Source organism: Pristiophorus japonicus, unplaced genomic scaffold (assembly GCF_044704955.1).
Source record: "Pristiophorus japonicus isolate sPriJap1 unplaced genomic scaffold, sPriJap1.hap1 HAP1_SCAFFOLD_983, whole genome shotgun sequence".
NCBI lineage: Eukaryota > Metazoa > Chordata > Chondrichthyes > Pristiophoridae > Pristiophorus > Pristiophorus japonicus.
In genome coordinates, this window is record NW_027254912.1 from 61421 (window position 1) to 77784 (window position 16364).

Sequence of the window (16364 nt, forward strand, 5' to 3'; positions counted from 1 at the left end):
CACCGTGGGGCCTCCCCCTGGCGTCCCTCCACCGTGGAACCTCTCTTTGGAGCCCCTCCACCGTGGGGCCCTCCCCGGCGTCCCTCCACCGTGGGGCCTCCCCCTGGCATCCCTCCACCGTGGGGCCCTCCCCGGCGATGCTCCACCGTGGGGCCTCCCCCTGGTGTCTCTCCATCGTGGGGCCTTGGGCTCTTCCCCCTGGTGTCCCTCCACCGTGGGGCCTCCCCCCTGGTGTCCCTCCTAGTTCTAGTCTCCCCCATCAGTGGAAACATCCTCTCTGCATCCACCTTGTCGAGCCCCCTCATAACCTGATACGTTTCGATAAGATCACCTCTCATTCTTCTGAATTCCAATGAGTAGAGGCCCAACCTCCTCAACCTTTCCTCAGAAGTCAACCCCCTCATCCCCGGAATCGATCGAGTGAACCTCGTGAATGGGCTCAATTTTCCCCCAAGCATTTTTTGGGGGGCATATTTGAAGAGTTACGCCCGATGTTTTGGGGGCCTAAGTACGCCAAAAAAATATATATTCTCAGTTGGATTTGTTCATTTTTGGCGCGGCCTGACCCGACTTTTCGTTTTGGGGCTGGAGTCTTGATCTACGCCAAAAAGATCGGGGTTGCCATGGTAACCAGGGACACAACGCGAGCTGCGGCGGCAAAGTGAGGAATACAACCAGCTCCCCAACACATGAAAAGAATTGAAAAACACGGGGCAGCAACTTACCTCCAAACCCGCCCGAAGGGCTTGCCAGTCCGTTCCCCATTCTCGGTCTCCAGTCTCCCGGTCCGGTCCCACTCTCTCTCTCTCGCCCACTCTGTGTGCGTGTGAGTGAACTGGGGACGCAGAATGGGACCAGACAGCCTTTGGGCGGGGTTGGAGGTAAGTTGCTGCTCTGTCGTTGAAAGTAGGCCCATGCAGGTACAGCAGGCGGTTAAGAAGGCAAATGGTATGTTGGCCTTCACAGCGAGAGGATTTGAGTATAGGAGCAGGGAGGTCTTACTGCAGTTGTACAGGGCCTTGGTGAGGCCACACCTGCAATATTGTGTTCAGTTTTGGTCTCCTAATCTGAGGAAGGGCGTTCTTGCTATTGAGGGAGTGCAGCGAAGGTTCACCAGACTGATTCCCGGGATGGCAGGACTGACATATGAAGAAAGACTGGATCGACTGGGCTTGTATTCAATGGAATTTAAAAGAATGAGAGGGGATCTCATAGAAACATATACAATTCTGACGGGGCTGGACAGGTTAGATGCAGGAAGGATGTTCCTGATAGAAACATAGAAACATAGAAAATAGGTGCAGGAGTAGGCCATTTGGACCTTCGAGCCTGCACCGCCATTCAATGAGTTCATGGCTGATCATGCAACTTCAGTACCCCATTCCTGCTTTCTCGCCATACCCCTTGATCCCCCTGGTAGTAAGGACTACATCCAACTCCTTTTTGAATATATTAAGTGAATTGGCCTCAACAACTTTCTGTGGTAGAGAATTCCACAGGTTCACCACTCTCTGGGTGAAGAAGTTTCTCCTCATCTCGGTCCTAAATGGCTTACCCCTTATCCTTAGACTGTGATTCTTGGTTCTGGACTTCCCCAACATCGGGAACATTCTTCCTGCATCTAACCTGTCTAAACCCGTCAGAATTTTAAACGTTTCTATGAGATCCCCTCTCATTCTTCTGAACTCCAGTGAATACAAGCGCAGTTGATCCAGTCTTTCTTGATATGTCAGTCCCGCCATCCCGGGAATCAGTCTGGTGAACCTTCGCTGCACTCCCTCAATAGCAAGAATGTCCTTCCTCAAGTTCGGAGACCAAAACTGTACACAATACTCCAGGTGTGGCCTCACCAAGGCCCTGTACAACTGTACGTTCTTGCTATTGAGGGAGTGCAGTGAAGGTTCACCAGACTGATTCCCGGGATGGCGGGATTGACATATGAAGAAAGACTGGATCGACTGGGCTTGTATTCACTGGAGTTTAGAAGAATGAGAGAGGATCTCATAGAAACATATAAAATTCTGACGGGACTGGACAGGTTAGATGCAGGAAGAATGTTCCCGATATTGGGGAAGTCCAGAACCAGGGGTCACAGTCTAAGGATAAGGGGTAAGCCATCTGGGACCGAGATGAGGAGAAACTTCTTCACTCAGAGAATTGTGAACCTGTGGAATTCTCTGCCACAGAAAATTGTTGAGGCCAATTCGTTAGATATATTCAAAAGGAAGTTAGATGTGGCCCTTACGGCTAAAGGGATCAAGGGGTATGGAGAGAAAGCAGGAATGGGGTACTGAAGTTGCATGATCAGCCATGATCTTATTGAATGGTGGTGCAGGCTCGAGGGGCCGAATGGCCTGCTCCTGCACCTACTTTCTATGTTTCTATGTATTTTTCAATTCTTTTAGTGTGTCCGGGTATCTGCTGCGCCAATTTCCTTAGTTGTGCTGATTTCCTTAACTCTGGGGAAGGTTTTTTCTGGAAGAGGTCACATACACTGGCCTAAGCAGGACTGGAGTAAAACGCTCAGCTGGCCAAACTTTCCTAAATGGCCAGAAGTGGCATAGATGGCTGGGTTACACCCATTTTGGCTGAAAAAGAAAACTGAATGAAAAAAATCGTAACTCACTGAGTTACGCTGGTGCAAATTGATTGGTGGGGGGGGGGGAACAGTTCTGCTCATAATAAATGGTCAGACCGAGTACTGTGTGTCATGAGCTAGTGTGAGCTTCGCTCCGTTACTGTAGATCCCGAGTGCAGGGACCTCGTGGGTGACCTGCTTAGATACTGTGCTCCCAAGGGATGCTGGGATCCCTTGGGACCTCCCACAGGTAGGCCCTCTGGTGGCCAGGTGTGATACAGGTTACAAGGGGTTAAATACGTCACAGAAACTGTGTTTTTTTTTCCCCCCAAACTTAGGCCAAAAACAGCGGCCCGCTCCGAAAAAAACGACGCTACCCACTGGGGAAAATTAAGCCCAATAATTAACCCCAACCCCGTGTGTTTCATGTACAAGGAGCCCCGGAGCCCTGAGCACCACCTCATTTTGCAATCTCTCTCCATTTCAGCAATAGTTTGCGTGACTTATTTTTCTTACGGGTAGGAGGGGTATATCGGTATGCAAGAGCGATTTCTGCTGCGTTTGCTTGGTTGCCCACAAGGAGGGTAACACAGGCTCCAGGCATTCCATCCCGTCCAGGTCCCTTTGTCATCTATCGGTGAACACAAATATTTTAGACGCGTCCGTTATCGTCCTCCCTGGTCTGTACCCGATCGTTTCCCCCCGCCCCCCCGGCCGCCCTCCCACCCTCTCCCTCCCCCGCTCTCCCCCAAGGCCCAGCATACCAACCCACTAACTGCACTCCTCATAACCCCTTATTCCCTTATCGGAGATACGTGCCTTCACAATACTTGTAACAATTCACAGGGCGGCCTGACTTCACCACAACTCCGCCGAATCTAAAACAAGAACGTAAGAAATAGGAGCAGGAGTCGGCCATACGGCCCCTCGAGCCTGCTCCGCCATTTAATACCATCATGGCTGATCCGATCATGGACTCAGCTCCGGAATCAATCGAGTGAACCTTCTCTGAAAGTGGATCATCTCACATTTTCCCACATTATACTCCATCTGCCAAACTTCGAGAAGGATAAACATTTGACAAGGTGCCACATAAAAGGTTACTGCACAAGATCAAAGTTCACGGGGTTGGGGGGTAATATATTAGCACAGATAGATGATTGGCTAACTAACAGAGAACAGCGAGTCGGGATAAATGGGTCATTCTCGGGTTGGCGATCAGTAACTAGTGGGGTGCCGCAGGGATCAGTGCTGGGACCCCAACTATTTACAATCTATATTAACGACTCGGAAGAAGGGACTGAGTGTAACGTAGACAAGTTTGCTGACGATACAAAGATGGGAGGAAAAGCAATGTGTGAGGAGGACACAAAAAATCTGCAAAAGGACACAGACAGGCTCAGTGAGCGGGCAAAAATTTGTCAGATGGAGTATAATGTTGGAAAGTGTGAGGTCATGCACTTTGGCAGAAAAAAAAATCAAAGAGCAAGTTATTATTTAAATGCAGAAAGATTGCAAAGTGCCGCAGTACAGCGGGACCTGGGGGTACTGGTGCATGTAACACAAAAGGTTAGTATGCAGGTACAGCAAGTGATCAGGAAGGCCAATGGTATCTTGGCCTTTATTGCAAAGGGGATGGAGTACAAAAGCAGGGAAGTCTTGCTCCAGTTATACAGGGTATTAGTGAGGCCACACCTGGAGTACTGCGTGCAGTTTTGGTTTCCATATTTACGAAAGGATATACTTGCTTTGGAGGCAGTTCAGAGAAGGTTCACTCGGTTGATTCCGGGGATGAGGGGAGTTGACTTATGAGGAAAGGTTGAGAAGGTTGGGCCTCTACTCATTGGAGTTCAGAAGAATGAGAGGTGATCTTATCAAAATGTATCAGATTATGAGGGGGCTTGACAAGGTGGATGCAGAGAGGATGTTCCCACTGATGGGGGAGACTAGAACTAGGGGGCATGGTCTTAGAATAAGGGGCCACCCATTTAAAATTGAGATGAGGAGGAATTTCTTCTCTCAGAGGGTTGTAAATCTGTGGAATTCGCTGCCTCAGAGAGCTGTGGAAGCCGGGACATTGAATATATTTAAGACAGAGAGAGACAGTTTCTTAACCGATAAGGGTATAAGGGGGCGGGCAAGGAAGTAGAGCTGAGTCCATGATCGGATCAGCCATGATGGTATTAAATGGGGGAGCAGGCTCGAGGGGCCGAATGGCCGACTCCTGCTCCTATTTCTGATGTACTTAGAGAGCCGTAACCTACAGGGCTACGGACCGAGAGCTGGAAAGTGGGATTAGGCTGGGATTGGCTCTTGGTCGGCCGGCGCGGACACGATGGGCCGAAATGGCCTCTTTCCCGCTGTAATTTCCGACGGTTCTGGGATTGACTCCTTGGGTCCGCTGGGGACAGGATCAGCCCCAGGACTCTCAGCTTGCAGACGCAGTGCAGGGCAGGAGACATACTCACACTGACAGTCCTCTGCATTGTAGCAGGCCCGGAAATCGAAGCCAGTGCCCGGGCATGGATTCCCATCGTTCGCCAGCCCCAGGCAAAACCGGCTTCGGCTTTGGCTCCCGACGTAGTCCCGGCAAGCGATCTGATAACCGTCTCGGCGGCACTCCTCCCACTCCGACCACTCACCCCAGCTTCCATCAACTGCACCAGAGGGGGCCGGGAACAACAGTCAATGCAGGTCAGCAAGCCTCAGGCAACAGTCACACCGTGACCCCCCCCCAAACACCGAACCCCCAAACACCGAACCCCCAAACACCGAGCTCCAAACACTGACCCCCCCCCAAACACCGAGCCCACAAACACCGAACCCCCAAACACCGAGCTCCAAACACCGAGCCCCCAAACACCGAGCTCCAAACACTGACCCCCCAAACACCGAGCTCCAAACACTGACCCCCCAAACACCGAGCTCCAAACACTGACCCCCCAAACACCGAACCCCCAAACACCGAGCTCCAAACACTGACCCCCCAAACACCGAGCTCCAAACACTGACCCCCCAAACACCGAGCTCCAAACACTGACCCCCCAAACACCGAACCCCCAAACACCGAGCTCCAAACACTGACCCCCCAAACACCGAGCTCCAAACACCGAGCCCACAAACACCGAACCCCCAAACACCGAGCTCCAAACACTGACCCCTCCAAACACCGAACCCCCAAACACCGAGCTCCAAACACCGAACCCCCAAACACCGAGCTCCAAACACTGACCCCCCAAACACCGAGCTCCAAACACCGAGCCCCCAAACACCGAGCCCCCAAACACCGAGCCCCAAACACCGAACCCCCAAACACTGACCCCCCCAAACACCGAACCACCAAACACCGAGCTCCAAACATCGAACCCCCAAACACCGAGCTCCAAACACCGAACCCCCAAACACCGAGCCCACAAACACCGAACCCCCAAACACCGAGCTCCAAACACTGACGCCCCCCAAACACCGAACCCCCAAACACCGAACCCCCAAACACCGAGCTCCAAACACTGACCCCCCCCCAAACACCGAGCCCACAAACACCGAACCCCCAAACACCGAGCTCCAAACACTGACCCCCCCAAACACCGAACCCCCAAACACCGAGCTCCAAACACTGACCCCCCAAACACCGAGCTCCAAACACCGAGCCCCCAAACACCGAGCCCCAAACACCGAACCCCCAAACACTGACCCCCCCAAACACCGAACCCCCAAACACTGACCCCCCCAAACACCGAGCCCCAAACACCGAACCCCCAAACACCGAGCTCCAAACACCGAACCCCCAAACACCGAGCCCACAAACACCGAACCCCCAAACACCGAGCTCCAAACACCGAGCTCCAAACACTGACGCCCCCCAAACACCGAACCCCCAAACACCGAACCCCCAAACACCGAGCTCCAAACACTGACCCCCCCCAAACACCGAGCCCACAAACACCGAACCCCCAAACACCGAGCTCCAAACACCGAAACCCAAACACCGAGCTCCAAACACCGAACCCCCAAACACCGAGCTCCAAACACTGACCCCCCCCAAACACCGAGCCCACAAACACCGAACCCCCAAACACCGAGCTCCAAACACCGAACCCCCAAACACCGAGCTCCAAACACCGAGCCCCCAAACACCGAGCCCCCAAACACCGAGCTCCAAACACCGAGCTCCAAACACCGAGCTCCAAACACCGAGCCCCAAACACCGAACCCCCAAATACCGAGCTCCAAACACCGAGCTCCAAACACCGAACCCCCAAACACCGAGCTCCAAACACCGAACCCCCAAACACCGAGCTCCAAACACTGACCCCCCCAAACACCGAGCCCACAAACACCGAACCCCCAAACACCGAGCTCCAAACACTGACCCCCCAAACACCGAGCCCACAAACACCGAACCCCCAAACACCGAGCTCCAAACACTGACCCCCCCAAACACCGAGCTCCAAACACCGAGCTCCAAACACCGAGCTCCAAACACTGACCCCCCCAAACACCGAGCCCACAAACACCGAACCCCCAAACACCGAGCTCCATACACTGACCCCCCCCCAAACACCGAGCTCCAAACACCGAGCTCCAAACACTGACCCCCACCAAACACTGAGCCCCCAAACACCGAGCCCCCAAACACCGAACCCCCAAACACCGAACCCCCAAACACCGAACCCCCAAACACTGACGCCCCCCAAACACCGAACCCCCAAACACCGAACCCCCAAACACCGAGCCCCCAAACACCGAACCCCCAAACACCGAGCTCCAAACACTGACCCCCCCAAATACCGAGCTCCAAACACCGAGCTCCAAACACTGACCCCCCCAAACACCGAGCTCCAAACACCGAGCTCCAAACACTGACCCCCCCAAACACCGAGCTCCAAACACCGAACCCCCAAACACCGAGCTCCAAACACTGACCCCCCCCAAACACCGAGCTCCAAACACCGAGCTCCAAACACTGACCCCCCCAAACACCAAGCTCCAAACACCGAACCCCCAAACACCGAGCTCCAAACACTGACCCCCCCAAACACCAAGCTCCAAACACCGAGCTCCAAACACCGAGCTCCAAACACTGACCGCCCCCAACACCGAGCTCCAAACACCGAACCCCCAAACACCGAGCTCCAAACACTGACCCCCCCCAAACACCGAGCTCCAAACACTGAGCCCCCAAACACCGAGCTCCAAATACCAAACCCCCAAACACTGACCCCCCTCCAAACACCGAGCTCCAAACACCGAACCCCCAAACACCGAGCTCCAAACACCGAACCCCCAAACACCGAGCTCCAAACACCGAACCCCCAAACACTGACCCCCCCCAAACACCGAGCTCCAAACACCGAACCCCCAAACACCGAGCTCCAAACACTGACCCCCCCCCCAAACACCGAGCTCCAAACACTGAGCCCCCAAACACCGAGCTCCAAACACCGAGCTCCAAACACCGAGCCCCCAAACACCGAGCCCCAAACACCGAACCCCCAAACACTGACCCCCCCCAAACACCGAGCTCCAAACACCGAACCCCCAAACACCGAGCCCCCAAACACCGAGCCCCAAACACCGAGCTCCAAACACTGACCCCCCCCCAAATACCGAGCTCCAAACACCGAGCTCCAAACACTGACCCCCCCCCAAATACCGAGCTCCAAACACTGAGCCCCCAAATACCGAGCTCCAAACACCGAGCTCCAAACACTGACCCCCCCCCAAATACCGAGCTCCAAACACCGAGCTCCAAACACCGAGCCCCCCCCCAAATACCGAGCTCCAAACACCGAGCTCCAAACACTGACCCCCCCCCAAATACCGAGCTCCAAACACCGAGCTCCAAACACCGAGCTCCAAACACTGACCCCCCCCCAAACACCGAGCTCCAAACACCGAGCTCCAAACACTGAGCCTCCAAACACTGACCCCCCCCAAACACCGAACCCCCAAACACCGAGGCCCCAAACACCGAGCCCACAAACGAGCCCCCAAACACCGAGCCCACAAACACTGACCCCCCCCAAACACCGAACCCCCAAACACCGAGCTCCAAACACCAAGCCCCCAAACACCGAGCCGCCAAACACCGAGCCCCAAACACCGAGCCCCCAAACACCGAGCCCCCAAACACCGAGCCCCCAAACACCGAGCCCCCAAACACCGAACCCCCAAACACCGAGCCCCAAACACCGAGCTCCAAACACCGAGCCCCCAAACACCGAGCTCCAAACACCGAGCCCCCAAACACCGAGCCCCCAAACACCGAGCCCCCAAACACCGAGCCCCCAAACACCGAACCCCCAAACACCGAGCCCCAAACACCGAGCTCCAAACACCGAGCCCCCAAACACCGAGCTCCAAACACCGAGCCCCCAAACACCGAGCCCCCAAACACCGAGCCCCCAAACACCGAGCCCCCAAACACCGAACCCCCAAACACCGAACCCCAAACACTGAGCCCCAAACACTGACCCCCAAACACCGAGCCCCCAAACACCGAACCCCAAACACCGAGCTCCAAACACCGAGCCCCCAAACACCGAACCCCCAAACACCGAACCCCCAAACACCGAGCCCCCAAACACTGAGCCCCCAAACACCGAACCCCCAAACACCGGGCCCCAAACACCGAGCCCCCAAACACCGAACCCCAAACACCGAGCTCCAAACACCGAGCCCCAAACACCGAACCCCCAAACACTGAGCCCCCAAACACCGAACCCCCAAACACTGAGCCCCAAACACTGAGCCCCAAACACCGAGCCCCCAAACACCGAGCCCCCAAACACCGAACCCCCAAACACTGAGCCCCCAAACACTGACCCCCCAAACACCGAGCCCCCAAACACCGAGCCCCCAAACACCGAACCCCCAAACACTGAGCCCCCAAACACCGAGCCCACAAACACCGAACCCCCAAACACCGAGCTCCAAACACCGAGCCCCAAACACCGAGCCCCCCAAACACTGAACCCCCAAACACCGAACCCCCAAACACCGAGCCCCCAAACACCGAGCCCCCAAACACTGACCCCCCCAAACACCGAACCCCCAAACACCGAGCCCCCAAACACCGAGCTCAAAACACTGACCCCCCCCGAAACACCGAGCCCACAAACACCGAGCTCCAAACACCGAGCTCCAAACACTGACCCCCCCAAACACCGAACCCCCAAACATCGAACACCCAAACACCGAGCCCCAAACACCGAGCCCCCAAACACTGAGCCCCCAAACGAGCCCCCAAACACCGAGCTCCAAACACCGAGCCCCAAACACCGAGCCCCAAACACCAAGCCCCCAAACACCGAGCCCCCAAACACCGAGCTCCAAACACCGAGCCCCCAAACACCGAGCCCCCAAACATCGAACCCCAAACACCGAGCTCCAAACAGTGAGCCCCAAACACCGAACCCCCAAACACCAAACCCCAAACACCGAGCTCCAAACACCGAGCCCCAAACACCGAGCCCCCAAACATCGAGCCCCCAAACACCGAACCCCAAACACCGAGCTCCAAACACCGAGCCCCAAACACCGAGCCCCCAAACACCGAGCTCCAAACCCCAAACACTGAGCCCCCAAACACCGAGCCCCCAAACACCGAGCCCCAAACACCGAACCCCAAACACCGAGCTCCAAACACCGAGCCCCAAACACCGAGCCCCCAAACACCGAGCTCCAAACACCGAGCTCCAAACACCGAGCCCCCAAACACCGAGCCCCCAAACACCGAACCCCCAAACACCGAGCCCCAAACACCGAGCCCCCAAACACCGAGCCCCCAAACACCGAACCCCCAAACACCGAACCCCCAAACACCGAGCCCCCAAACACCGAGCCCCCAAACACCGAACCCCCAAACACCGAACCCCAAACACTGAGCCCCAAACACTGACCCCCAAACACCGAGCCCCCAAACACCGAACCCCAAACACCGAGCTCCAAACACCGAGCCCCCAAACACCGAACCCCCAAACACCGAACCCCCAAACACCGAGCCCCCAAACACTGAGCCCCCAAACACCGAACCCCCAAACACCGGGCCCCAAACACCGAGCCCCCAAACACCGAACCCCAAACACCGAGCTCCAAACACCGAGCCCCAAACACCGAACCCCCAAACACTGAGCCCCCAAACACCGAACCCCCAAACACTGAGCCCCAAACACTGAGCCCCAAACACCGAGCCCCCAAACACCGAGCCCCCAAACACCGAACCCCCAAACACTGAGCCCCCAAACACTGACCCCCCAAACACCGAGCCCCCAAACACCGAGCCCCCAAACACCGAACCCCCAAACACTGAGCCCCCAAACACCGAGCCCACAAACACCGAACCCCCAAACACCGAGCTCCAAACACCGAGCCCCAAACACCGAGCCCCCAAACACCGAACCCCCAAACACCGAACCCCCAAACACCGAACCCCCAAACACCGAGCCCCCAAACACCGAGCCCCCAAACACTGACCCCCCCAAACACCGAACCCCCAAACACCGAGCCCCCAAACACCGAGCTCAAAACACTGACCCCCCCCGAAACACCGAGCCCACAAACACCGAGCTCCAAACACCGAGCTCCAAACACTGACCCCCCCAAACACCGAACCCCCAAACATCGAACACCCAAACACCGAGCCCCAAACACCGAGCCCCCAAACACTGAGCCCCCAAACGAGCCCCCAAACACCGAGCTCCAAACACCGAGCCCCAAACACCGAGCCCCAAACACCAAGCCCCCAAACACCGAGCCCCCAAACACCGAGCTCCAAACACCGAGCCCCCAAACATCGAACCCCAAACACCGAGCTCCAAACAGTGAGCCCCAAACACCGAACCCCCAAACACCAAACCCCAAACACCGAGCTCCAAACACCGAGCCCCAAACACCGAGCCCCCAAACATCGAGCCCCCAAACACCGAACCCCAAACACCGAGCTCCAAACACCGAGCCCCAAACACCGAGCCCCCAAACACCGAGCTCCAAACCCCAAACACTGAGCCCCCAAACACCGAGCCCCCAAACACCGAGCCCCAAACACCGAACCCCAAACACCGAGCTCCAAACACCGAGCCCCAAACACCGAGCCCCCAAACACCGAGCTCCAAACACCGAGCTCCAAACACCGAGCCCCCAAACACCGAGCCCCCAAACACCGAACCCCCAAACACCGAGCCCCAAACACCGAGCCCCCAAACACCGAGCCCCCAAACACCGAACCCCCAAACACCGAACCCCCAAACACCGAGCTCCAAACACTGAGCCCCCAAACACCGAACCCCCAAACACCGAGCCCCCAAACACCGAACCCCCAAACACCGAACCCCCAAACACCGACCCCCAAACACCGAGCTCCAAACACCGAACCCCCTAACACCGAGCCCCAAACACCGAGCCCCCAAACACCGAGCCCCAAACACGAGCCCCCAAACACCGAGCCCCCAAACACAGAACCCCCAAACACCGAGCCCCAAACACCGAGCCCCAAACACTGAGCCCGCAAACACCGAGCTCCAAACACCGAGCCCCCAAACACCGAGCCCCAAACACCGAGCCCCCAAACACCGAGCCCCAAAACACTGACCCCCAAACACCGAGCTCCAAACACCGAGCCCCCAAACACCGAGCCCCAAAACACCGAGGCCCAAACACCGAACCTCCAAACATCGAGCTTCAAACACCGAGCCCCCAAACACCGAGCCCCCAAACACCGAGCCCCCAAACACCGAGGCCCAAACACCGAGCTCCAAACACTGAGCCCCCAAACATCGAGCTTCAAACACCGAGCCCCAAACACCGAGCCCCCAAACACCGAGGCCCAAACACCGAGCTCCAAACACTGAGCCCCCAAACATCGAGCTTCAAACACCGAGCCCCAAACACCGAGCCCCCAAACACCGAGCCCCAAACACCGAGCTCCAAACACTGAGCCCCCAAACACCGAGCTCCAAACACTGAGCCCCCAAACACCGAGCTCCAAACACCGAGCTCCAAACACTGAGCCCCCAAACACCGAGCTCCAAACACCGAGCCCCAAACACCGAGCCCCCAAACACCGAGCCCCAAACACCGAGCTCCAAACACTGAGCCCCCAAACATCGAGCTTCAAACACCAAGCCCCAAACACCGAGCTCCAAACACCGAGCCCCCAAACACCGAGCTCCAAACACCGAGCCCCCAAACACCGAGCTCCAAACACCGAGCCCCCAAACACCGAGCTTCAAACACTGAGCCCCCAAACACCGAACCCCCAAACACCGAGCCCCAAACACCGAGCCCCAAACACCGAGCCCCAAACACCGAGCCCCAAACACCGAGCCCCCAAACACCGAGCCCCAAACACCGAGCCCCCAAACACCGGGCCCCAAACACCGAACCCCCAAACACCGACCCCCCAAACACTGAACCCCCAAACACTGACCCCCCAAACACCAACCCCCAAACACCGAACCCCCAAACACTGAGCCCCAAACACCGAGCCCCAAACACCGAGCCCACAAACACCGAACCCCCAAACACCGAGCCCCCCCAAACACCGAGCCCACAAACACCGAGCCCACAAACACCGAGCCCCAAACACTGACCCCCCCAAACACCGAGCCCCAAACACCGAGCTCCAAACACTGACCCCTCCCCTAACACCGAACCCACAAACACCGAGCCCCCAAACACCGAGACCCCAAACACCGAGCTCCAAACACTGACCCCCCCCAAACACCGAACCCCCAAACACCGAGCCCCCAAACACCGAGCTCCAAACACCGAGCTCCAAACACTGACCCCTCCCCTAACACCGAACCCACAAACACCGAGACCCCAAACACCGAGCTCCAAACACTGACCCCCCCCCCCAAACACCGAGCTCCAAACACCGAGCTCCAAACACTGACCCCCCCCCAAACACCGAACCCCCAAACACCGAGCTCCAAACACCGAGCCCCCCCCCAAATACCGAGCTCCAAACACCGAGCTCCAAACACCGAACCCCCAAACACCGAGCTTCAAACACCGAGCCCCAAACACCGAGCCCCAAACACTGAGCCCCCAAACACCGAGCTCCAAACACCGAGCCCCAAACACCGAGCCCCAAACACCGAGCCCCCAAACACCGAGCTTCAAACACCAAGCCCCAAACACCGAGCTCCAAACACCGAGCCCCCAAACACCGAGCTCCAAACACCGAGCCCCCAAACACCGAGCTCCAAACACCGAGCCCCCAAACACCGAGCTTCAAACACTGAGCCCCCAAACACCGAACCCCCAAACACCGAGCCCCAAACACCGAGCCCCAAACACCGAGCCCCAAACACCGAGCCCCAAACACCGAGCCCCCAAACACCGAGCCCCAAACACCGAGCCCCCAAACACCGGGCCCCAAACACCGAACCCCCAAACACCGACCCCCCAAACACTGAACCCCCAAACACTGACCCCCCAAACACCAACCCCCAAACACCGAACCCCCAAACACTGAGCCCCAAACACCGAGCCCCAAACACCGAGCCCACAAACACCGAACCCCCAAACACCGAGCCCCCCCAAACACCGAGCCCACAAACACCGAGCCCACAAACACCGAGCCCCAAACACTGACCCCCCCAAACACCGAGCCCCAAACACCGAGCTCCAAACACTGACCCCTCCCCTAACACCGAACCCACAAACACCGAGCCCCCAAACACCGAGACCCCAAACACCGAGCTCCAAACACTGACCCCCCCCAAACACCGAACCCCCAAACACCGAGCCCCCAAACACCGAGCTCCAAACACTGACCCCTCCCCTAACACCGAACCCACAAACACCGAGACCCCAAACACCGAGCTCCAAACACCGAGCTCCAAACACTGACCCCCCCCAAACACCGAACCCCCAAACACCGAGCTCCAAACACCGAGCCCCCCCCCAAATACCGAGCTCCAAACACCGAGCTCCAAACACCGAACCCCCAAACACCGAGCTCCAAACACCGAACCCCCAAACACCGAGCTCCAAACACCGAACCCCCAAACACCGAGCTCCAAACACTGACCCCCCAAACACCGAGCCCACAAACACCGAACCCCCAAACACCGAGCTCCAAACACTGACCCCCCCAAACACCGAGCTCCAAACACCGAACCCCCAAACACCGAGCTCCATACACTGACCCCCCCCCAAACACCGAGCTCCAAACACCGAGCTCCAAACACTGACCCCCACCAAACACTGAGCCCCCAAACACCGAGCCCCCAAACACCGAACCCCCAAACACCGAGCTCCAAACACTGACGCCCCCCAAACACCGAACCCCCAAACACCGAACCCCCAAACACCGAGCCCCCAAACACCGAACCCCCAAACACCGAGCTCCAAACACTGACCCCCCCAAATACCGAGCTCCAAACACCGAGCTCCAAACACTGACCCCCCCCCAAACACCGAGCTCCAAACACCGAGCTCCAAACACTGACCCCCCCAAACACCGAGCTCCAAACACCGAACCCCCAAACACCGAGCTCCAAACACCGAACCCCCAAACACCGAGCTCCAAACACTGACCCCCCCAAACACCAAGCCCACAAACACCGAACCCCCAAACACCGAGCTCCAAACACTGACCCCCCCAAACACCGAGCTCCAAACACCGAACCCCCAAACACCGAGCTCCATACACTGACCCCCCCCAAACACCGAGCTCCAAACACCGAGCTCCAAACACTGACCCCCCCAAACACCGAGCTCCAAACACCGAGCTCCAAACACTGACCCCCCAAACACCAAGCTCCAAACACCGAACCCCCAAACACCGAGCTCCAAACACTGACCGCCCCCAACACCGAGCTCCAAACACCGAACCCCCAAACACCGAGCTCCAAACACTGACCCCCCCCAAACACCGAGCTCCAAACACTGAGCCCCCAAACACCGAGCTCCAAACACCGAACCCCCAAACACTGACCCCCCCCAAACACCGAGCTCCAAACACCGAACCCCCAAACACCGAGCTCCAAACACCGAACCCCCAAACACTGACCCCCCCCAAACACCGAGCTCCAAACACCGAACCCCCAAACACCGAGCTCCAAACACTGACCCCCCCCAAACACCGAGCTCCAAACACTGAGCCCCCAAACACCGAGCTCCAAACACCGAGCTCCAAACACCGAGCCCCCAAACACTGACCCCCCCAAACACCGAGCCCCAAACACCGAGCTCCAAACACTGACCCCTCCCCTAACACCGAACCCACAAACACCGAGACCCCAAACACCGAGCTCCAAACACTGACCCCCCCCCAAACACCGAGCTCCAAACACCGAGCTCCAAACACTGACCCCCCCCCAAACACCGAACCCCCAAACACCGAGCTCCAAACACCGAGCCCCCCCAAATACCGAGCTCCAAACACCGAGCTCCAAACACCGAACCCCCAAACACCGAGCTCCAAACACCGAACCCCCAAACACCGAGCTCCAAACACCGAACCCCCAAACACCGAGCTCCAAACACCGAACCCCCAAACACCGAGCTCCAAACACCGAACCCCCAAACACCGAGCTCCAAACACCGAGCCCCCCCCAAATACCGAGCTCCAAACACCGAGCTCCAAACACCGAGCTCCAAACACTGACCCCCCCAAACACCGAACCCCCAAACACCGAGCTCCAAACACCGAGCCCCCCCCAAATACCGAGCTCCAAACACCGAGCTCCAAACACCGAACCCCCAAACACCGAGCTCCAAACACCGAACCCCCAAACACCGAGCTCCAAACACCGAACCCCCAAACACCGAG

At 57.4% G+C, this 16364-nt stretch overlaps 1 protein-coding gene across 3 annotated transcripts in view; it reads right to left on the bottom strand.

Annotated features, from left to right (window-relative positions):
* Positions 1–16364, bottom strand: part of LOC139258433 (properdin-like) — an 82716-nt gene that overhangs the window by 7063 nt on the left and 59289 nt on the right. Inside the window, exons 7-8 of one of the 3 annotated variants that reach the window (XM_070874784.1) lie at positions 5047–5235; positions 3095–3209 (exon numbers count right to left, since the gene is read on the bottom strand). The exons of 1 other annotated variant lie outside the window; for it this stretch is intronic. In XM_070874784.1, coding sequence (XP_070730885.1) covers positions 3095–3209; positions 5047–5235 — 304 coding nt within the window. The remainder of the gene's footprint in view (positions 1–3094; positions 3210–5046; positions 5236–16364) is intronic. One more of the 3 variants, XM_070874786.1, reaches the window with a different exon arrangement.